Consider the following 23403-nt stretch of genomic DNA (forward strand, 5'->3'; position numbering starts at 1 on the left):
TCGAGAGCTGGGCCAAAGTCGGGTAAACATGAATCGAGGATGGTGACAGGTTAGGCTTGGGCAAAGGTCAATCTTGTTATCTCGACTTGATCTTTTTTTAAACAAAATTTATTGGACACGGCCCAGGCCAGCCTAAATAGGCCCGCCTCGGTCAGAGCCTCTTTGGCCTGTTTAGAGCCGGGCCAAGCCTAAGTTGGCCGTATGTGGACAAGGGCTGGGCTAGCCCATTACTAGCTCGAAAGTAAATACATGTACGGGCCAGCCTAGATAGGGCGGCGGGCCCCGCCGCGGTCAGAGCCTCTTTGGCCTGTTTAGAGCCGCGCCAAGCCTAGGTTGGCCGTATGTGAACAAGGGCCGGCTCGCCCATTACCCGCCCGAAAGTAAATACATGTGGATGTGGGTGGTTATAGAAAAACACAGAGTGGGAATAGAAATCCTAAAGGTGGGCCACGAATCCACGTGGCTCCAAGATGCAGGGACCAACTTGGCTAGTGGGGCCCACGTCCAAGGAGGGATGACCGGAAGCAGGCTGTCGGAGATCGTACGGCCGGTAACCGAACGATGGAGAAAAAAAGCGGGGCTTTTTTCATCTTCGGCCTTTAAAACCCCTGAAAGTAGGCGCCTGGTCTTTTGTGCTTCTCTCTCTCTCTATCTCTTTCTCTCTCTAAAGCAGACCTTGGAAGGAGTTGCAGAGACCTCGCCGATCTCCTTTCTAGGTATTTTCTTTTGATGGAGGTTTTGGGGCATTTGTTCTGCATGTTAAAAGCTGCTCTTTTTTTTTTTTTAAGGCTAAATCTCTCTGGATTTGATTTAATTTCTGCGGAGACTAGGGTTTCTCTTTGGTTTGATTGGGTGTTCTCTGTTAGTTTTGGGTTCATTGGTTGTGAACTTGTGGTTTAGGATGATTGGATCTGGTTTTGATACGGTTGATTCGTTCGAATGATCATTGATTGATTATTAGTTCAGCTTGATGATCTTTGTTTAAAGTTGGGTTAGTTGGTGGACATTTTTGTTTAAATTTTATTTTTTGTGGATGAAAATTCACCATTTTTTTCTTTTTTTAGGGTTTATTGGGAGCAAAACTAAGGTCTAGCGTGATTGACTAGAGAGAGGCCTCATAGTGCTATCTGACATTTTGTTTTTCCTTTCTTTTTTTGGTCAGTTTCGTATTGATCTTCAACTTAGAATCTTTCTCTGGATATATGTGTCTCTCTTGTTGTAATCGCATTCCTAATAACTTTAGTGGTGGCTTTGTGTTTTTCAAATGAGGAATCCCAACTTTTACTGCTTCCAGATTATATTTTCTATTTGATGTGAAATGGGGTTTTGCAGTTATATGTATGTATGTATATCAATCTATATATATTCTGAGGTCATGACCCCAAGATTTCATTCACTTGATTATATTCTTAGTTCAAAGAGGAAATGCTTCCAAATTATGGCAGGAAAAAAAAGGGAAATTCAAACTACATCTCTGATTATGTAATTATAATTTATAAAAAAAGAAGATAAATTGTCTGAGATATACATGTGATGTCTAGGTGCTTGCATCACCGGCAATTTGAAACATGGCAGACGGTGAGGATATCCAGCCTCTTGTTTGTGACAATGGAACTGGAATGGTGAAGGTAGTTATTCTTCAATCTCTCTCGAAAGTCCCAAGCATTGATTTTTGTGGTTTATTTTCTCTCTCTATTTATTTATTTATCACTTTGGTAATTCTCTATCTGTCTAGTATATATATACAAGTGTAGAACTCTTAATACTACATATCATGACATAAATCTGTGCTTTCGCGGTCCCCTGTGTTTTGGGTGTTTGGGTATTTAGCCTGATGGTAGTTTTCATTAAAGAGAGAGAATCTTTGATCTCATAAAACTCTAAAATACTGGAAATTGATTAGAGATCTGATCTTTTAGGTACTGTTTATTGGGTGTTTGGGTATTTAGCCTGGTTTTGCTGGACAGTTCTCAGTAAGAGACACTGCATTACTCTATATATACTCTAGTTTTCTTCGTATTGCAGAATGTATTATAACTCTGAGTTTTTGTGAACTTCTGTTTCTAATGGGTGTTTGGTAAGTATCCTGGTGTCACAAGAAGGTTCTCCATAAGGAGTTTGGGCCTTTGCCCCTTTAGTTATTTTAAACTCTTAATACGGCAAAATACAGTATATAGAAATCTGTGCTTATGTTTTCTTCTACTTATTGGACGTTTGGCATTTAGGCCGGTTTCGCAGGAGATGATGCTCCAAGGGCTGTCTTTCCAAGTATTGTTGGGAGGCCACGACACACTGGTGTGATGGTAGGAATGGGGCAAAAGGATGCTTATGTGGGTGATGAAGCCCAATCAAAGAGGGGTATTTTGACATTGAAATACCCAATTGAGCATGGTATTGTGTCCAATTGGGATGATATGGAGAAGATTTGGCACCACACCTTTTACAATGAGCTTCGAGTTGCACCTGAAGAGCACCCTGTTCTCCTAACAGAGGCTCCACTCAACCCAAAAGCAAACAGGGAGAAGATGACTCAGATCATGTTTGAGACCTTCAACACACCTGCAATGTATGTTGCCATCCAGGCTGTTCTCTCTCTTTATGCTAGTGGGCGCACAACTGGTAAGCATATTATGCTCTCTCTCTCTCTCTCTCTCTCTCTCACACACACACACACACACAAAACTGTATCTGGTGATGGTTTGCACTTAAATGAAGTGGACTTAGCTGGTTGTGGATTGGAATTTGGTTGTTCTATTAATACCTTGGGCTTACACGCACATAGAGTTGGTTTTTAGAGACCAGATTGATGTGATTATTTTCCCTACATGCACAAAATGGAGAATCAAAAATATTTTTCATGCAAGATATTGAATTTCTGATAACTGTTTGTGTGAAATTGTCAGTTATACACTTAACGGAAGTCATTAATTTTTAACTGGCTTTCTGTCGCATTTGCACAATACAAATAACACAAAACATCACATAACTCACCTGTATTTATGGAAAATTTGATATGAAGCTATGGTGGCAAAATGCTTATTAATACGCAAAAGGTATGTAACAATGACAGGTGTGTCATGTCCATTCCGGAGAATTTAAAGCAAATGCCTTAGACACACTTGTTGACACATAAGATGCACATTCAGACACAGAAATTTCATTTAGGCATACATGTCTAGAGATTTTCATTTTTGTGTTTTCCTGACATGTCGCGTCTGCTATGACACTCAAGCTCACATTTAGGACAAAAAAGATAGGTTTGTTTACATTGTTTGTAAGACGTGTATAATGTAAAATGCCTGTTTTGGCAAAATTTGGGGTATGTGTCTGATTTGGGGCATACGCCTTTGATTTGATCCACATTTTTTTATTTTTTATAGTTTTATTATAAAAAAGTCATAAACTAATTTTATATGTAAGTATATTGATGTGTATGTGTTTGTATGGACTTGTGCATTTGTCTTACTGGACTTGGCAAAAATATAGGTAGGTGGATCAGATTCTTCAAATCTGAGTGAGACACTTGTTCGCTTATCCGTGTCCTTGTAACCTAGTGCAAAAAACCATAAATGTAAATTTGAAGGGAATCATGACAAGCATGGCATTATAACATTTAGGCCTACCACTTTATGATTGCCAATTTTTTCACTTATATTTGGTTTCTTCTATGTTACAATAGTGACAATGCTTGTATGCTTATGACTTTCACACTATAAATTATGTGATCTTTATACTGTTGTACTCCATTTTATCAGACCTAGGTTCCTTGTAATTTGGTGTTTATCTTCTACAACCCTAGGTCTAATATATGACTGCAGGGATGGGGTTTTTGGATGGGACTTTTTTTTGGGGGTGGGTTTTTTGGTGGGTCTTTTTTTGGGTGGGGGGAGCCGTATTAGTTTGCATAGGGGAGGAAGTAATAGGACAATCAGCAGTTGGAAGACAACCAGTAGCTTGGGTTAGATCCCCCCCCGCGTCAAAAAATGATATTATGGATTACTGAGGCGCATCGGAAAATTCATATGCATGAATGTCAGAATATATGAATTTATTTTGAAATCTCTCACAACTTACATTATATAGAAAACCATGAGTAAATTTTCTTGTCCTTGGCCCTTGGTTTTGACATTTTATATGTAACAAACATGAATATAGTGGAAAACCAGGATTTGGAAGCAACCATCTTCTTGAATGAGGCATAGAATTTAGAAGAATTACTTTAAGACCTCATTGTTTATGGACATTGTTAGCTTTTAGCTTTTAAACTCTTAATAAATGTCAATTTCATGGATTAGTTTCATCTACTGGTTTGTAATGGTCTCATTTATGCTATGTTGGTCAAGGATATGGAATCGGACATGATTACACCCACATGGTGGATAATGGAATTAAAGCTGCTGTCTTGCACCTTGTCCATCATGTGCAAAAGTAATATGCACAGTGGGACAAACAAATGTGAATCAAATATTTTATGATCTTATGCATATGCTTCTTTGTTTATTCATACCCATGGGCCCCTAATACTTGTCTCATGATGAAGGGGATGTTAATATTTAAAAAAGGATTAGAAGACAAGAACTTACTTTAGTGATTAACATATAGTACTGGGGCCATTAAAAGCATAATGACATACATTCTACTATTTCTAAATGTTGTGGAAGTGTTCTAAAATCTTTCTGGAAATTATACCCATAATGTTGCATTATTTTCCTCTTCATTTTTTTTTTCTGTTCAACTTCTTGAAAATTTCACTTATACTTGATCATAAATATAAGATTAATAGTTGTAAGAAAAGATATCAAGTTTAGGGTGTATAACATTGTGATAATAAATATCAATTTATGGAATGTTTTTATTTGCTTTTGATAGTTGATAATAATCTATATAAGAGAATGTTTCTTTATTTCTATCTTTATATTACTATTTCTATGTAATCTTGGTTCATTCATTTTCATGTAAATTTTCTCAAAGAAGTTCAAAGTTCTCAAAATTGAATGTGACTTTTCTCAAAATCATTCGAGGTAAACAAAGCGTTGTTAAACAAGAGTTTAGAAACTCAAGTCGAACTTGCTTGCGGAACCAGAACCTACCAATTCCTGATGGCCGAGGCTTAGATTATGCAAGTGTGATCCAAATTTGATCTGAGTCTGACAGGAGTCTTGCTTGAGTCTGCCCAAGAATATCTGAGCCTTCAAAAAATGCGGCTAATATTTTTGAAAAAATATGGTTTTCTAAAGATAAGACTCATCTAGCCTACTTGGACAAAGCCTTGGCCGGTTCCGGTTTTAAGTCAGTGTAAAACTAGCGGCAAAAAATGAATTCACAAAAGTTAAAGAAAGAAGAATTCTGAAAGGTATGCCTCTGTCGAGTATTTATCTGCATAGAAATCATGACTTTAGGTATGTCAGCATGCATCTCATAAACTCTATATTTATCCTTCCACCCTGTGATTTACTGTATATTTATCCTTCCACCCTATGGTTTGCATATTTAATTTAGAACCAGCTGTCAACAGAAAATATATATGTAGAGATTTCCATTGACTGATCAAATTGTCAGCCCTGTAAGTATGCATTTCTCCATAATTTTAAGATTATACCAAGATAATATCAGGGTGTATCACTGCATTTCAGGTATCGTGCTTGACTCAGGGGATGGTGTGAGCCACACGGTCCCAATCTATGAGGGGTACGCCCTCCCGCATGCCATCCTGCGGCTTGACCTTGCTGGCCGCGACCTTACGGATGCCCTTATGAAGATCCTCACTGAGCGTGGCTACTCCTTCACAACCACTGCAGAGCGTGAAATTGTCAGAGACATGAAGGAGAAGCTTGCATATGTTGCCCTTGACTTTGAGCAGGAGCTCGAGACTGCGAAGAGCAGCTCATCTGTTGAGAAAAGCTATGAATTACCTGATGGGCAAGTGATCACTATTGGGGCTGAGAGGTTTAGGTGCCCTGAGGTGCTATTCCAGCCTTCAATGATAGGGATGGAGGCAGCAGGGATTCATGAGACTACATATAATTCAATTATGAAGTGCGATGTTGATATAAGGAAGGACTTGTATGGGAACATTGTGCTTAGTGGGGGGTCTACCATGTTCCCGGGGATAGCAGATAGGATGAGTAAGGAGATCACGGCTTTGGCCCCGAGTAGCATGAAGATTAAAGTGGTTGCGCCGCCTGAGAGAAAGTATAGCGTTTGGATTGGTGGATCCATCTTGGCATCCCTCAGCACATTCCAACAGGTGATCTCTCTCTCTATGTGGCCTCTTCACCTTCGCCTAGGAGCTTCACTTTTGTTTCCTCCTTTTTTTTGAAACTATTCTATAATATCTCTCTGCAAAATGGTTGTTGCCCACCTGTTTTTTCGTGTGCGTATATATGTATGTATAGTGTAAGAAGGATTCATCTTCTTGAGATAGAGAAAAGAATGGTTCTTTTTTCTGGTTCTCATTCTCAACAAGGTAATTGTTCTGGAAATGGTTCTTTTTTCTGGTTCTCATTCTCAACAAGGTAATTGTTCTGGTCATTATTAACATTTGACGTCAATTTATGGATACAGATGTGGATTGCCAAGGCAGAGTACGATGAATCTGGACCATCGATTGTGCACAGGAAGTGTTTCTGATGCTGCAAGTGGCCCGTCCATCCAGTTCTTTTTTTGTGTTGCTTTGTTAGGTGGTTGTTAGTTGGTGAACGGAATGCATGTCAAACATTATTATTGGTTGGGTTGTTATTGTTTTCACTATCCTTTTCTATATGATGCTTGGGTTCCTTACAGCATGGCTAGAATCTCAAGATCTCTTATACCTCATTATTTGAAATGCAATACGATATCAGAGAGGGACCCTTTGACAATATGCCTCAGAGGTCCCAATTGATGAACATCGCATGTCAATGTCTATTGGGATTTTGTACAATGAGAGAGTTGCGCAGAGGAAGGGCACACAGAAAGGGCAGACACACCCCAAACTGTCAATTGTAACATAGGATGGATGGCTGGGGTAAATGCCCTAAATCTGAATATTTTTTGAGCTTTGAACATGGTTAATTGGACACCCCCAACTGCCATATTCTACATGTGACGGCTAAGGATCATTGTGGGAATAATTTTATTTTACAATTTCTCTTATAAGATAACCCCCAATTCTCTCCCCTCAAATGCTACCTGTGCTCTCTGTGTTTCCACGATTTTTTATGTCACTCGTACCTTCCTCATCCTCATCATCTCCTCTTGGGCTCAGTTGGAAGGAACATCCGCAATTTATGTGCAGCAGAATTATAAAATAGGATGCACTAGCTATTATATCTCCAATGTGAAAGAGTGAATGAACCAACAGTTTGATTCTTTTGTGGACCATGATTTTTCAAATTAGAGCCTACCATCAATTAGTGTCAAGAAATGTGGTTTCAATATTGGAAATCTTTGTGATAGTTTTAAAATATATTTTCATATTTATTTATAAAGTTTAAAGCTTTAAATATAGTGCAGATTGATATATTTATAAGAAGTTGAAAATTGACGGTCAAAAAATGTGATACAAAATACACTATTTTTAAAATTTGCAATCCATGTCTATGCATTCTGATGTCGAGATGATCAATTTGAAGATATTGGGGCATCAAAACAGTCTTTTTTAATGAAATTTTTTAAGTAGGCTTAAATTTGGTTGTTTAGAGCCTCGGCTTTATACAAACTTTTTCCTTTTTAAATTCAGGTAAGCTATCAAAAGTGTATTTTTCAACTCCCTGCACACAAACATAACTGCAACTATTTTGAGGTTTTTTGGATGTTCATTAGTTAGCCTAAATTTTCTCTACAAACCCATGAGAGAGTACAAAGAAACCATGTCTTTCACCAAAAACTCAATGCATTGCACGGGCTAAATGCATTGGGAGAAATAGGTGAACAGTAGATGAACCTTAATATCTCCAATCAATAGAGACGAACCTTCCAAAATGCAACGAGCTTTACACCAAGTGATAGTACCTCCTTTTAAATGCTTTCCCATCTACGCCTATTCCTCTTTTTTCCTTTCTCTTTTTTTTTTTTTCAGAATGTTAAACTGATATTTCATTAACCAAAGTGTTATTTACAATTATAGGTGTACAATAAACAAAAAGTAAAATCAGCAAAATTAGGTTGTATTTCTACACACTATTTACAGCCACTGTATTAAAGAAAAACCCACCCACATTCAATAACCCAAAAAGAAACACTTGAACTGTCTTTTTTCTACTTGTCGCTATCTATCTTGTTTAAATAATCATTATAAAATAAATGTGTATAAAAATTTCGAAATTCTGCTAAATCAAACATTATATAGGAATAGAAGTGTACAATATAATTATGAAACAACCGAACTTTTGCAAACCTAATGTTCAAAGTCGCCTCTCTCTATTTTGAGCCCCTTCCCCTCTCACACACAAACCCACCTCCTCTCTCCCTTAGTCTTAAACCCCCCCCCCCCGCCCCTTTCTCTCTCTCTCACACACACACACAAACCCACCTCCTCTCTCCCTTAGTCTTAACCCCCCCCCCCCCCCCCCCCCCCTCTCTCTCTCTCCATCCCAAGGGGTGAATTTTCTTTTTCTTGACAAAACCTAGTATACTCTTAAGGAAATCTATTACCGATCTAAAATCTCTCTCTCTGTCCATACATCGCATACACATGGATGCAATCTGTACGAGGCAACCTTACTTCTGAAAATGAGATTTGCAATGTTCTACACCATTCATTTTAATTGGACAGAATGTGGTTCCACAATAGCAAGTCAAGCACAGTTACAATCTCTTTGACAAGGTATATTTTTCTTTGTCGAGATAAAGAAATTGTTGGGCCTATGTTTGTTGAAGGAGATTCTCTCAATGTTATTAAATGATGTAGAAAAGAGAAGAGGCATGGATTTTGAAGTCATTGTCGGTGCAGATTTTGGATTGTTGTTTGTCCTTTTGAGCATGTGTATAAATAAGCAAACTAGGAGGCTGATAGCTTGGCAAGGAGGGGAGTGGAGCTACATCATTGCGTTCTGCTCATGGGTTAGTTTTTGTTGTACAATCTAATGTATTCTCCATTGACTACTAATAAAAGTTATTAAAAGGAAAAAGTTTATATGAAGTTGAGGCCTAAACAATCAAACTAAGGTGCATCACAAAAATTCATTAGTCAAAGTTGTTTTGATGTTAAAAAATCCTAAAATCCGATAATCTCGACCTTGAGATATATGGACAAAAAAAAAAAGACTTCCAGTTTTTTAAAATGGTGCATCTTATAATGCATATCTAGACCGTCAATTTTCAAGTGTTCATAAATTTGCTTGATCTTAACTATTTTTAAGATTTAAATTTGTAATTAGAGATGAAAATAAAATTTCAGACTCTCATAAAGATTTTCAATACTGAAACGACATCTTTTGACACCATTTGAAGGTGCGCCTTACTGATTGTTTAGAGCCTCAGCCTTATTTATATAAACCATACCCTTTAAAAAAATATAAAAATAAAAAAGTGTCCGAACCGTCTAAATCAAATAGACTTTGCGGTTAGGGCAACCTATGTAAGATTGCAACCTTCTTATTTCTCGTCTTTTCCTTCATTGTCTTTCCTTCCCACAACAGTAACAAACCCTAGGATAACCGAGAACTACAAGGTTTCACAATCTCTGAGTTCCCCAAGACTTTCTTGTTTTTATAGATTTGCTTTAACTACCTTTTAAACAAATTTGTCTCATTCTTTAGGCTTTCTTCCCTACCAAGCTTAGAACTAGGGGTAGAGAGAGGCCAAGCAGTTCAAACCTAATTAGCCTAGGCCGAAGTTACTAAATTAGGCACAGGGGCCAAGCCGGCACCGGAAATCTGTAATAGGGCCGGGTAGGACTAACTAAGCAAACTGCGCCAGAGCCTTGGGCCCTGGGCCCTAGTCCGTTCCCGGCCAGCACTGGCCCAAGACTAGGCCCATGAGGGCCATCATAGATTTCCCATTGTGTCTGTCAGTGTAGCTCCAAATTGCCAGAAGAATAAACAAACAAGTTTAATGAACCACCAAGATGGAAGCCAAATTGCCAGAAGAATAAACAAACAAGTTTAATGAACCACCAAGATGGAAACTGTACAAAGCTGCAGTTGGTGCCCTACATTGAGTCCTATTCAACAGAAAGTACACAAATAAACGCTCTATCCAAACAAGAGTTCTATTTTCTGTTTAAAAATATGCGTATTTGCAAATATAACACAACAAATATGTTTGATTCAGGAATTGACAACTGAGTACAAATGATCATTCATTCATCTGTGTCTGCAAAAATTCCAAGACTGCCAAACTGGCTGCCCATACATCATCCTCCATAACATGCTCAGCAGATGAATGGCTGATGCCACCACGGCAGCGAACAAACAACATCCCAACCTGTTAACATTGCTATTCAACCCATTAGCAAGGATAGAAGGGTTTCTTCTTAAAGTTTAGTTCACAAAGTTTATCAAAATAAGGGAAAGCACAGTATAAAGAACTATGAAGAAAGAATAGTTGATTCACCCAAACAAAAGAAGAAAGAATAGTCCATTGGGGCGATTGTCATCCCATGAAATGACAACCTTGGAGAGAGAGAGAGAGAGAGAGAGAGAGAGAGAGGTGCCCCATAGAACAGGGCATGACCGCAATGTTAGGTCCCACTCTTTCTCCATGATCATCCATCATTTTATCAGACAGTTGTGAATGTTATGTATGACTTTCCATTCTACATTGGACCTTTCCCCAAAAGAATTTAGTGTAAGAACTAAACCTTTGTTAAATGAGCTATTGCCATAGCATCATGTCCTGCTCCACTCATCAAAATTGGGATGTTGTCTCCAATATCACCGCTTATACTCTTTACAGCAATTTGTGCTGCATTCTTTAGTTGCAAGCTCAGTTCCTTGTCACATCGAATTGCTTCAGCATTATGCTGGATCATCAATCAACAAAATGGGTCAAATGGTCCCACAGCAAATGGGTCAAGCACCACAGCAATTGTCAAACTACACAGAGCTTAGAGTCATAACAGCAAGATAACCCGGTTCAAGAAGCATTTGGAGTTTTTCTTCCATTTTTCTTATGACTATAATTAAAGCACATAAGGTTTTGGATCCCACAGACCTTAAGTTCAAGGAAGCAAGACACTGATCGCCGATTGCATATTTGATGCATTTCATTCTCCAGTTCTAAAATGATGGCTTCACGTGCCCTGTCTTCACTTGCACGTACATCCACACTGAATGTTACCTGTAATCAAAGCGGTAGAGGACATTTGTCCTTACGTGTTGGTTCAAATCCCATCTTACCCACCCAAATAGTAAACTACTGAAAAGACGCTAGGGGACCTCAAAATGCCCCGAGAAAACATGAACCGAACACAACCCATTAAACCAAAATGCTAAAGAAACCTACCAAGTTATCAACCGAGTGGCAAGTGAGAACAAAATGAAATGTCCAAACCATGAGCTCAGTGACAGGGTTTTCTGAGGTTAATTACAGGTCTACCATTAGGAAGAGAGGTAATACCTGTCCTGGAATGACATTACTAGCACTTGGCCAGGAAGATATTTGTCCAACTGTACAGACAACAGATCCTGCAAAAGCTTCCTTTATGAATCCCTTGCTTTCTCGATCATGGTTGATTTTATTTTCAGGGTGTTTACATAGATCTTCCAACATAACAATAAGCTCCGCAGAAGCTGCCATGGGGTCCCTGCGCATTGACATTGGCACAGTCCCAGCATGCCCTTGTGAACCTATCACAGTTACCTGCAAGCATATATCAGGACAAAAAATCCAAGTTTCAATCAAGTCGTTCAGGTTTTCAGTGAGCATTCAATTTTGGAGATGAGTTTATCGGGACTCCAAGGCAACTTTTTATGGAGCATTTGATTTCTGGAACTTCAAACTGTGGAAACCAGAAGTTTCAGGTTTCTGTAGCAGTTCCTTGTTTGCTAACAGGAAGTGCTAAAATGAGAGGCCTGTCTGGAACTCTCAATTTCAACAAAAAGTGGATACTGCCAGTTCCATGCCCCCCATGGAAGACTACTCATCATCATCAGAGCCTTTTCCCAACTATTTGAAGTCAGCTACACAATTCTCAGTCCGTCGTTCTACTCTATTAAGGGTCATACCCTCAGAGAGGTCATAAGTCCCTATATTTTTTCTCACTACTTCTAACCATATCCTTTTGGATCTACCCCTTACCCTTTTCTAGCTCCCCATGGAATACTGAAATTTGGAAATGGCTCATGGACTGTGGCATCATTTTGAATATAGGCCCTATCCCTTTTTAGAAATAATTAGCGATTTTCGAATGCGTCAGTGGGAATGGAAACCTAGACCGGTAGCTGAGACTCAAGTGGTGCTACCACCACGACCTCAACCCCACTCCCACTGTGGCATCATTTTCAATTTTGTTTTCTACACATTTTCTATTTCAATTTTTTATGAAACTAAAATCTAAATAAATGTTGGAAGATTTGTGTGCCTCATTTGGGTGCATCTTTATAAACCATTAAAAAAATTTATTTGAGAAAATTAAAATTGACCAAAATACCCCTCAAGGTTTTAAAGGTATTATGCTCATTTTAGTTTTTTCAAATTATTTATTTCATATTTTTTTGGAGGTGTGTGGGCGCTAGAAGAATGGATGCCCAAAATTTCACCTCATTATCATGTATGCAGAAAAAGATAAATTTTAACCTATGGTTGAGAAGATAGCTTGTTAGTTGAACTACAATGTGGACGATTTGGTCAATTAAAATGTTCATCGTATATTCATTCATTATTATTTTCTCAATATCAAATCAAGAAGAAATGTGGAGTGTGTGTGCACCTCATTCAGGTGCATCTATAAAAAAAATGTAAGAAACAATTCAAACAAAATAAAATGACCATAATAGGCCTCAAAGTTTAAGGGGTATTTTAGCATCTTATTTTCTGATATATTTTTTTTTATAGTTTTTATAGGCGCATGAGGGTGAAAAGTACGGATACCTAAATTATTTGCTCAACCCAATGTAAAGAAGAAAAAAAAGTGAGATAATCAGACATACTCTCAACCAATGGTTTAAAAAACGGATCGGTGACCCGGATCGGGCTTCCAAAAAACCGATCCGGATCGGCGAATCGGCGATCCGGATCGGGAATCGGGTGAATCGGTCAAAATAAAGCTTAAAAAAAATCCGAAAAAATTATTAAAATTCATTATAAATATTGTTTTTTAGGAATTCAATAAGAAATGAGGGTACTCCATTAAGAATTTTCATGTTTTTGAATGAATATGCGAATATTGATATGTTCTTTCCCTGCATGAACCGCCATTCAGCATTTAATTTACATCACACAAAAGGATAAACATAGAATTATCATGGAATAAGTATATCAACATACATGGACTACAATGTAGCATAAAATTAGTAACATATGATTTAAAAATAAAATGATAGACGACGTTATTGTTCTTCTTGGTCACGCTGGTGCCATTGATTGAATTCGTTTAACAATTCATTGATTCGATCTAAAAACGAATCATCGATATTAATAGGCGTCTGACTATTCCCAAATCCCTGAGTGTTAGTGTTTTGTTGTGTTCCCAATCTAAAATCCCCGAAGATTGTCCATCCTTCATGCTCACCTGCACTGTCATGCTCATCCCTACACTGTTGCTGTTGGGACTCAATATGTGAATAATATGGCTGGGATAGGGTGGCCTCAGAATCATCATTCTCTCATTTTCTCTTTGAATAATATGGATTAAAAAAAAAATAACAAATTTTCAAAAAAATCGATCATGGATTAAAAAAAAAAATCACAAATTTTCAAAAAATTCTATCATGGATTACAAAAACAAATTCGATCATGAATTAAAAAAAAAAAATAACAAATTTTCAAAAAATTCTATCATGGATTACAAAAAAAAATTTGATCATGGATTAAAAAAAAAAAATCACAAATTTTCAAAAAATTCAATCATGAATTACAAAAAATTCGATCATGGATTACATAAAATTCGATCATGGATTACATAAAATTCGATCATGAATTACAAAAAAAAACAAACAAACAAAAAACAAAAAATTCAATCGTGGATTACAAAAAAAGAAAAAAACAATTCGATCGTGGATTACAAAAAATTCAATCATGGATTACAAAAAACTCTATCATGGGTTACAAAAAAAACAAAAAACCAAAAATTCGATCATGGATTACAAAAAAGAAAAAAAAACATTTCGATCATGGATTACAAAAAAAAAACAAACATTTCGATCATGTATTACAAAACATTCGATCATGGATTACAAAAATTCTATCATGGGTTACAAAAAAAAAAAAAAAAACAAAAAATTTGATCATGGATTACAAGAAAAAAAAACAAACATTTCGATCATGGATTACAAAAAATTCGATCATGGATTACAAAAAATTCTATCATGGGTAACAAAAAACAAAAAATTTGATCATGAGTAACAAAAAACAAAAAATTTGATCATGAATTACAAAAAAAAAAAAAAAACAATTCGATCATGGATTACAAAAAAATCGATCAAGTATTACAAAAAAATCTATCCTGGATTACGAAAAAAAAAAAAAAAGTTCCGTACGAGACTCGCCGATTCACTGTACGGACTCGCCGATTCCGTACAGTGAATCGGCGAGTCACTGTACAGAATCGTCCGGTTCTCTCTAGAACCGGACGATTCCCGTTTTTTTCGCCGATTCGATCCGTCCATGGCGATTCCCGAGTCGAACAGGGCGAGTCTGGTTCGACTCGGCGTTTTTTTAAACACTGCTCTCAACCATTTGTTTTGTGACGACCTACAACCACATTTTTTTTTCTTTCTTATGTGATCTAGACCGTATATTTTGTTAAAAATATGGTGCATGACTAATGATTTTAAAGTATCGGTCATTGAACAAATATCATTGTGTCATGATAAAAACTTCAATGAATGATTACTGACTTATTTTCCGATCTCCAGGTTTCAAAAATCCCATGTTCAATCAAACACAGGTTCCTAGACTTCCTAGAATTCCAGACAGGTTATCAAACACAATATTATGAATTCTAAACGTCAAAAAATCCAGCTTCTAAAAGTTCAGAACTTCTACTTCCCAGAGAACTTCAAGTTTCCAATTATCAAACAGGCCCTTAGGCTTTCAGGTTTAAAATTTGGATTTCGATAGATTGTCAGAATTCCATTTATGGTGCCTTTATCTCATTTTTATTGTCCCTTTGCTTGGGTAAGTGTGAATATAAGGGCTTCCTATGTGTGGGTTACCGGAATATTTCTCGTGCATGTTGCAGTTAAAGATTTGGATACGAGTGAGTGCATTCAATGCATGTTTACCACCCATACAAAGTACATTAATTGACCTCTAAAAAAACAGAGATAATTCTAGATACACACTAATGGTGTGAAAGTCTATCGTATCACATAATATTATTTAAATTTTTAAGATTGATTTCTGTTGTATCACATAATATAATTAAAATTTTTAAGATTGATTTGGATAGTTACCACAATAATTACTGATACTACTGAGAGAACAAAAAGGGGGGTCTACCCTGATGCGTGTTTGCCCAGCAATCCCTTCAACAACTCCAAGAGCAACACCAAGTGATTCCAGGACAGGGCCTTGCTCAATGTGAACCTGTCCCAAGCATAAAGTGAAAATTGACAGCAGTTCCTATTTTTTATTCAATAACTTGTTACACGACGAAACTATAGATTTTAGTAAGAAAAATAAGCTGACTTTACCTCGATATAACGCCACACTGACATGGGATCATACTTGAGATGGAGCAAGCTTTCCTCTGTAGCTTCAAAATGGTTTTCCTTGAGTACATCTGCTAATGTTAAGCCACTGCAAATGATTCTCTCTAGTTACTTGATTAAAGAAGAAAAAGTGGTACGAGGAAAAATCTAAGGAAAAGGATACTTAGTCTAATCAGAAACAGAGAATCATTATCCAATGGGGCCATTCCGTCAGATGAAAGGGATGGAGATGTAAACACAATGGCTGCTACAAGAACATGGCATGATCCCAATGTTGCGTCTATTGTTTACCATCACCATGCATCATTCCATTAGAGAAGTGATGGCCCATTGAATGATGTCTTTGCATAGTCCATTGGACTAGTATACTTTTCTAAATTCAAAGCATGGTACGCATCAGAGATACCTCTTGTCAGATACATGCAGGCTTGTCACTGGAAGAACTCCAGATATAGCAGCACTTCCTAAGAAAGTCATCTGGAATCGTACACCCTCCTCATCGCTAAAAGCAATAATCTGCTGACCATGATCAATAATGGTAATGTAGACCAAGAATTCATATCCATTTCTTTTCTCTCTTTTTTTTTTTTTATGTTAGCTTGACCTTGGTAGGCATGGAACTCTAGCGGTCATGTTGTGACACGACCTAGAAATCAAAATAAGTGACAAGACAAAGAAAATGACAAGCTTCTTATGAACTGTTGTAACTGCATGAAAATTTTAAATTTCCATGATGCACTTGCTGCAGCTAATGGTATGATTGCTACTTAAGATCAACTGAAGCAAATAGAAAGCAGTAAAACAAAACAAAAAAAATAAAAGAAAAAATAAAATCAAAGGCTTGTGGCTTTATGAAATCTCTGTATTGATAATACATTAAGTTGCAGGTTCAAAACACCCAAATAAGGTAATACATACGTGTTTCTTGAAATCTAGGACACATATGGATATGAGTGAATTCGCATTTATTGTAGAGTCATAAATATATGCATCAAATGTTTAATATCAAATTCAAATCATATTATATAATTTTATACTTTTGTAATTTATTATTTACAATTATCCTATGAGTATCAGTATCAGTACACTTGCCAATATGAAATGACAACAGTGCATTAAGCATATCAAGAATCTGTACAACATCCAATAGAAATATACCGATTTAGGTATGCCTTAAATTGTGAAAAATAGAATGATGATTAAAATCAAAATACAATGCACATGTATCATCTAAAAGAGGCACCTGCAAATTGCAACTACATCACATTCTACAGAAGTAATAAAACAGGATTGCCTTGGTCAATTCTCAGCTTCAAAATCACACCAAAGTCAATCACTATGGATTGTAGAACCCACGTGGAAATCAACTGGAAAATCAGGAAATGACAACAGTCACACACATGGACACGTTTTCTCAACATGCCACTATGCCGATCATGCATAAAGAATGGGAATAAGCTGGCTTCAGACCCACAATGTCAAGGAGGAGATACCAACTACTTTCTAGTTTCTCCTTGGGCTTTCGGTGAAATGTAAGCTAGCAAGGGAATTGCTCAAAGATAATAGTCCATTTTAAAGTGGATTAACTGATTAAGCATGTAAGAAAAGAAACAACAGAGTATATGAAAAAATGTACAGAATAATATGATGAGAAAGGGTGAAAGACTCAACACAACAAATGAAGAAAAGGAAAAAAAGGACATGCTTTAAAATAATTTGTATCCTATCCTATATCACCAGCCAAAAACCACAACCATTGGGAAAATGGGTACAATAGTTTCTGTTATTGGCCAAAAGAGGCACAGAAAGTGCAAGGTTAATGGAATCAAATGATTGTGCATCGTTTCTTTAGTAATGCACTAATGCTTTCTTTGAGGAGAGCACAAATCCCCAACGCGAATGTAAAACCTAGGAGGTAATGATCTTTAACAAGTGGACGTCCAGCTTTCTCACAACAAATTGAAAACTACGGATTTTCTATTCATAATGTGCAAAGATTCAATGAATGATAAGACACCAAGCATATTCAAACTAAACAAAATACAAACATATCAAGATGTTACTTTGACCATATTAATAGCTGGAATAAGAGATGCAAACAATTACCCACTATGGCAATAGACAAATGAATGCATTTCCATTTAATGGAGAGGATTATGACAATAAATGAAGTTGCCCCAAGTTCTACAGACATTACAACTTTTCATAAGGGACCTCAGCCGCCTCAATATAGTGAGCTTCGTTTAGATACACATCTTCAAAATATTATTAATGACAATAACAGGAAACCACAGCGCTAATGAATTAGATATAGCATAACCTCAGCACAGACACCCTACAATAAAAATCCTGAAATATGACCATGAAGCATTTCTTAGCCAAATTTCATCAAGGAAAAACAGACAAACATTAGCTTAGTCAGTGTTTCCTCTCGATTGTATGTAAATATATAACCTTTAGAAGGTATACAATTCTCAAAAGGATGCCTTGGATAAATATTGGCTGGATAATAACTGACCTCAACCGGCCGCCGAAGCTTTTCTAACATCCCACTCATCTTCAATACCTTCATTGCAGATATTGCGCAAATTATGCCTAGGGACCCATCATAAATTCCAGCATCGATGACAGTGTCCTGTTTGATACAAGCAAGTTGTTAAAAGCAAGTCATAACAAAAAACTGTTTTTGTGTTTATGCATGGCAATTGAGTAAAAAGTCATGTTTTATACCAACCAAGTGAGAGCCAATAAGCAGAGCTTCCGCACTAGCATTCATTCCTTCAGTTCGTCCATGAACATTGCCCATCTGGTCCACCCACCTGGAAATCTGCTGAAAGGATCAGTTCAAACATTCCCAGTTTATCTTAATGCAAGTGATGTAAGACATTAGGAAAAGAGCCCAGGCTTAATTGGTTAGCACTTGACGATTTGCAACGCTACATCCTAGGCTCAATTCCTACAAAGGGTAGGAGCCCTCTCCCCATTGACTAACCCCAAAAAAAAAAGGGATGTAAGACATTAACTCAGATAAATACCATGTGAAAATTGGTGGGTGCAGGGACTTTTTATCAATTTCTATAGACCATAAAATTGTGACATGTAGTACAAATGTAGGAATGCTTGGACTAACTAGGACTCACCAAAGGCCTGGAGAAAGTCAGCTAGATGAATCCCGAACGGACACACCAAGTCTGGTTGAGTTGGATGAGTCAAAAAATAAGGAAACACCATATAAATTCGAAAAGTAGGAAAAACAAAAGAAAAACAAAAAACAGCAAGTCTTTGATTTTGAGTTCCTTTTTTTTTTTTCGGAACTGAACCACTATTTTTTGGGTGACATTGAAAAAAAAAAAAAAAAAAGCATAAAACACTATCTTCAGCCAAAGAGTGTTTGGGTGTTCAAAGTCACACAAATTTGAGATTTGAGTGGTTTTCTGAAGAATAAGCCTCTGACTAAATAGAGAAATAAAAAATAGGCCTAGCGGAAATTTTCTACGAAGATCGAGCTAGGGTTGCTAAGAAATCACAAGTCTTTGAATGTCAGCCAGACCCTAGTTTGAAAATCATAGACTCACAAATCCAACAAGAGTTGTTAATTTTTCTCTCCATTCTGATCTTTCTAATAAACAGAGGATGCAAAAACCACACTAATCCCTAATTTTCAGAGCATAACGATGTTCAGTTGGGAGAAATAGGGAGGGTCGGTAGGTTTTCCGCCCCATTCAAACTGAAAAATGCGTCGGACTCCGCGAGTCTGTAAGAAACTCACTGAGTTTCTAATAATTCGCTTGAGTTACTTCATTAACTCAAGCTATTTTGTGTAAATTACTCCCCCGGGCTTGGGACAGTACAAAGTACCAATGACTCAGGCGAGTCCAAGTGAACTCACTCGGGCTCACCCCCAAGTTTTTACACTGTTTACAACTGAAAGTTTCCCATAAAGTCTTTTGGAGCTTCAACAAAATTTTCAAAACATATTAACTGGTTATTTTGGTCAAATAACGGTGAGGACCATAAACTTTCCCTTAGCCCATCCCAAGCCAGGGTAAAGAGGTGAGCAACAAGCAAGCATAAAACTTTGCCACATCTTATCATGATATTGACAGGTTGTGTATAGCATTTATTGGCAACTTTTTCCAAATAATTCCTGAATAAAGAAAAAGTATATGATGATTGGTTCAAATTTGGAATATATCAAAGAAGAACATAAAGCATAGTAAACTAAACTAACGTTGTCAAACCCGCGTCCTCCATCCAGCCACGTATAACACTGCTAGCCTGTATGGATGCATGACTTAAGAATGTGCGCTCAAGATAACCATCAGCATCACTTATCTGATAAAACATATACACAGACACATGATGGTTAGAAGAATTCCACATGCATGAAAGTAGAAACAACAAATAAATGTAACCGATAATATCCATTTCTCGAACAACCCGTAAAGAGCTGAAATCTCATTTTAAATCTACAGACTCCAATTTCAATTCAGAAGTACAATGTGATATATCACCAATGTAAATAACTGAAATCTCATTTTAAATCTACAGACTGAATCACTTTGACGTGTAATATTCAACTGCACAATTGAGGTATATGGCACAATTGATAATATTTTTGTGTAGCTAACTTTTATGCCGTCACCATTACTGAAAGCATTCAGGGTTCCTAAAAAAATGAATGGTATCATATAATCCTATGTACAATGAACAGTATCACATAAGAGCTTCTCTCTTTTCTGTTTCCGTTCCTTTTACCATTTCCTTCTAATTCATCATTTTTATTACAAATTACACGTATTGAAGCAATAAGTTTGGAGTTCTTAGGTAAAAAGATGCTTTTTGGTGCATCTGAAGCACAAATTTATGATCAATTTTCCACAACCGGACTGCCCAGCACCTAGGCGGTCCAGAGAGCCTGACCACCTCGCCCAGGCCTAGGCGGCCCAAATAAGCGGGCCAGGGGAGGAAATACCCCTTGTTGAGGAGCATTTTTGGGTCATTTTTAATAAAAAAAGGGGGAAAATGGTGGGTTTTAGGTTCATTTGAGCCTCTTTTAGAGTATGGAGATCTTCTGTCTAGCCTCGTTTTAGCAAGCAATTAAAGTGCATCTTGCACAACAATGAAAATGAAGTACATCTTGCGTTTTATGAAAATTAAAGGAAAAGAAATACTACTTCACTGGGCGACACAAGTTTTGGGCGCCCGCCTAGGCGCTAGGCAGCCTGGACCCCCTGGCCGCCTAGGCGCCGCCCAACGTTTTTTGAAACACTGTTTATGATAAATAATTAACGGCATTTGTTGGCACTTATAAATGAAGAGAATTTGTTCAATTGACTAACATTTTATTGTTTTAAATGAAATTCATGTTCTGATGGAATGTGAACAAAATATCTAGGCTGCAAGAATCCCTAGCACTGAAAATTTGTGACCAATTGTTGACTGCCATTGCCATCTCAATAACTATGGTATCCAAATACAGGGAGTTCACGCCATTACTAATTCTAATTTCCGGAACTCCATTAATCAGAAAACATGATATCTAGTGAGAATACCAATATCTAAGCCATTCCTTAGATGGGAGAACTTTTACAGTTGCACCTGTTTTTCATACATGTACGGAGCTGTAATTAGTAAGTCCCTGAATACTACCTTAAATGCAGGAGAAAACCATGTCTTCCACAAATATTGTAAATATCAAATAAGGAACCAAATGCATTATAGAAGCAATATGATGCTCCTCACTCAAGATATTAAAAGATAATCCTTTAGCTGTATAAATGCAACTGTTGAACTGCCACACAGTTGAGAAAGGCATCTAACTTGGTTTTACGAATTCTACAGAATAGTCAAATAAGCATTCAACAAGCTACAGGCCCCCGTGTTGTAAATTGGATTGCAATAATCAGATGAACCTTCTCTTATCAATTAAGTTATTCTGATTATTTCACTCATTCAATGATACAATATTCAATAATACTGTTTAAAAGAAGTCTGAAGTCTCAATCCAATCTGAAATTTATCGCCAGGGCTGAGTGCACCACAAAAGATTCCGAAATGGGTTGAATTTCTTGTCATGAAAATTTGACACAAAAAATTCATTAAATTAAGCCACTATAGACTGCACGATGAAAAGAAAACTTAATTTAAGATATAGAAAAGTGTCAATACCTTGCCAAGATGATAAAGTTTTGCAACTGCATCATCTCTTAATATCGCCTTGTACATTTCATCTCTTCCTTGAACCATTTGCAAGCCCCAGTCTGCTCCAACACACACAACAGTTAAACAGTACAAAAGTACCAACTAAGAGTTCTTCGTAAAATGCTTATTAAAAAATACTACACCAATCATAATCGAATTAGCCAAATCAGAAAGGAAAGCAATACCCCAATCATAGTACAAAACAATGGCCATGGATATGACAGATTTCTTTAGTTGCATTCCTATTGATACAAAACATTCTAAAAGTTTGGATTTTAAATAGAACATAAAGATTTTCACATTTTAAGGATCAAAGTTATTAGTTACCAGTTGAAGGATGACGAGGCATGGTTTGAGTGTCAGATTCTTCGATGCAAAGTCTAGAGCCCAAATTTTCTCCAACAGTTTGGTGTTCAGAATTTGTATTCCAAGTTGTAGATTCCGAATGGACCACTAAAACTCAGCATCAAATTATAGTTAGTGAAAACCACTACTATAAAGTTTGCTATCGGAAAACACATACATGCACCACTAACCTCATTGAAATTTGAACGATTACACCAATAAATCAAATGATTGCTTAAGCTCAATTATATGCATTGTCTTATTTTCGGTAGTAAAATGCATTTCTTTCAAGAAATGAAACATATAACATAGATATTCAGAGCAACCCATTTCATCCATAATTGAAAAAGTGAACACATAACCCAAATGGTTTCAAAAAAAGAAGAAGAAGGATTCTCCCATGGTCCAGAATTGAATAAATCTCACAATAAGAAAGATGAATTTTCCTCCCAAACAGTAAGAGAAACAGAAAGGAGAAATAAATTAAAAAAAAGGAAAGCATGACTAAGTAAGCTGAGAGAGAGAGCAGCAAATGTAAAGTGGGTAACAGGAAAAGGAGACAAAACATATGAAATGAAACTTGGAGAAAAAGAACTGTGATGGTGAAGACGAAAATTTTAGTGGAGGGCTGCCTTATTAAAATTAGTGCTTTTACCAGGTAGCCAGAACAAGGGATAGAGGATGAGGGTTGAAATCATGAAAGGTAACATTGCTCCTACCATGGAAGAGAGAAATAAGACAGAAAAATGTTGGTTTCATAAGCAATGGTTTGGAAACCAAAGCTATTGACAACCAGAAGCCATGGCAGCTGCAGAGCACTCAACCGTATATTTTTTCTATAAATATTTAGAGTGAGATGTTCATCATCAGAGAGAGGAATGGATTTCCTTTTATGGAAAAAGTTTATCTAAGGATGCAACCTTATAATGTAGAACTACGGATGCACCTCAAAAATCCGTAGTTTTAATGTGGAAAAGTAATTGATCATCTCGAAATTGATATTAGATGTATGACCGTGAAAAATAAAAAGATTTTAAATATAAAAAATATGCATTTT

General features: G+C 36.8%; 2 protein-coding genes across 16 annotated transcripts; one reads left to right on the forward strand and one right to left on the reverse strand.

Moving 5' to 3' along the window:
- Positions 1-632: 632 nt before the first annotated feature.
- On the forward strand, positions 633-6785 carry LOC18448078 (actin). The gene is made up of 5 exons (XM_006858154.4): positions 633-716; positions 1542-1628; positions 2226-2619; positions 5634-6247; positions 6565-6785. Exons 2-5 carry the CDS (start codon positions 1569-1571, stop codon positions 6628-6630), a joined length of 1134 nt encoding a protein of 377 aa, XP_006858216.1. The 5' UTR covers positions 633-716; positions 1542-1568; the 3' UTR covers positions 6631-6785.
- Positions 6786-10060: 3275 nt separating this feature from the next.
- AAH (allantoate amidohydrolase) lies at positions 10061-23403 on the reverse strand. 15 transcript variants are annotated; one of them, XR_016049200.1, is made up of 13 exons: positions 23066-23403; positions 22329-22454; positions 21969-22060; positions 20029-20132; positions 18532-18616; positions 18316-18432; positions 16204-16313; positions 15780-15868; positions 15586-15672; positions 11542-11784; positions 11137-11262; positions 10784-10945; positions 10061-10407 (listed from the first exon to the last, which is right to left on the reverse strand). XR_016049200.1 is itself a non-coding variant. In XM_088858079.1 (12 exons), exons 6-12 carry the CDS (start codon positions 16217-16219, stop codon positions 10279-10281), a joined length of 852 nt encoding a protein of 283 aa, XP_088714205.1. In that variant the 5' UTR covers positions 16220-16313; positions 18316-18432; positions 18532-18616; positions 20029-20132; positions 21969-22060; positions 22329-22412; the 3' UTR covers positions 10061-10278. The 15 variants fall into 15 exon arrangements, 13 of the variants coding, with proteins under 13 accessions (XP_088714205.1, XP_011628473.2, XP_088714207.1 ...); XR_016049199.1 differs by having other exon boundaries at positions 23002-23284; XM_088858079.1 differs by lacking the exon at positions 23066-23403 and having other exon boundaries at positions 22329-22412.

The sequence above is a fragment of the Amborella trichopoda genome, chromosome 2 (assembly GCF_054954075.1).
Source record: "Amborella trichopoda isolate Santa Cruz 75 chromosome 2, AtrichopodaSantaCruz75HAP2 v2.0, whole genome shotgun sequence".
NCBI classification, from domain to species: Eukaryota; Viridiplantae; Streptophyta; class Magnoliopsida; order Amborellales; family Amborellaceae; genus Amborella; species Amborella trichopoda.

What these genes read in the sequence shown, in the direction of transcription:
- LOC18448078 (XM_006858154.4), top strand. Translation starts at nt 1,569, where the DNA reads ATGGCAGACGGTGAGGATATCCAGCCTCTTGTTTGTGACAATGGAACT. An exon ending in ATGGAACTGGAATGGTGAAG is followed by an intron (nt 1,629 to 2,225) that starts GTAGTTATTCTT and finishes TTTGGCATTTAG; the next exon opens with GCCGGTTTCGCAGGAGATGA. An exon ending in CCCTCAGCACATTCCAACAG is followed by an intron (nt 6,248 to 6,564) that starts GTGATCTCTCTC and finishes TTATGGATACAG; the next exon opens with ATGTGGATTGCCAAGGCAGA.
- AAH (XM_011630171.3), bottom strand. Translation starts at nt 22,350, where the DNA reads ATGCCTCGTCATCCTTCAACTG. An exon ending in CTGGGCAAACACGCATCAGG is followed by an intron (nt 11,785 to 15,585) that starts GTAGACCCCCCT and finishes ATATGCTTGCAG; the next exon opens with GTAACTGTGATAGGTTCACA. An exon ending in GTAATGTCATTCCAGGACAG is followed by an intron (nt 11,263 to 11,541) that starts GTATTACCTCTC and finishes CTTTGATTACAG; the next exon opens with GTAACATTCAGTGTGGATGT.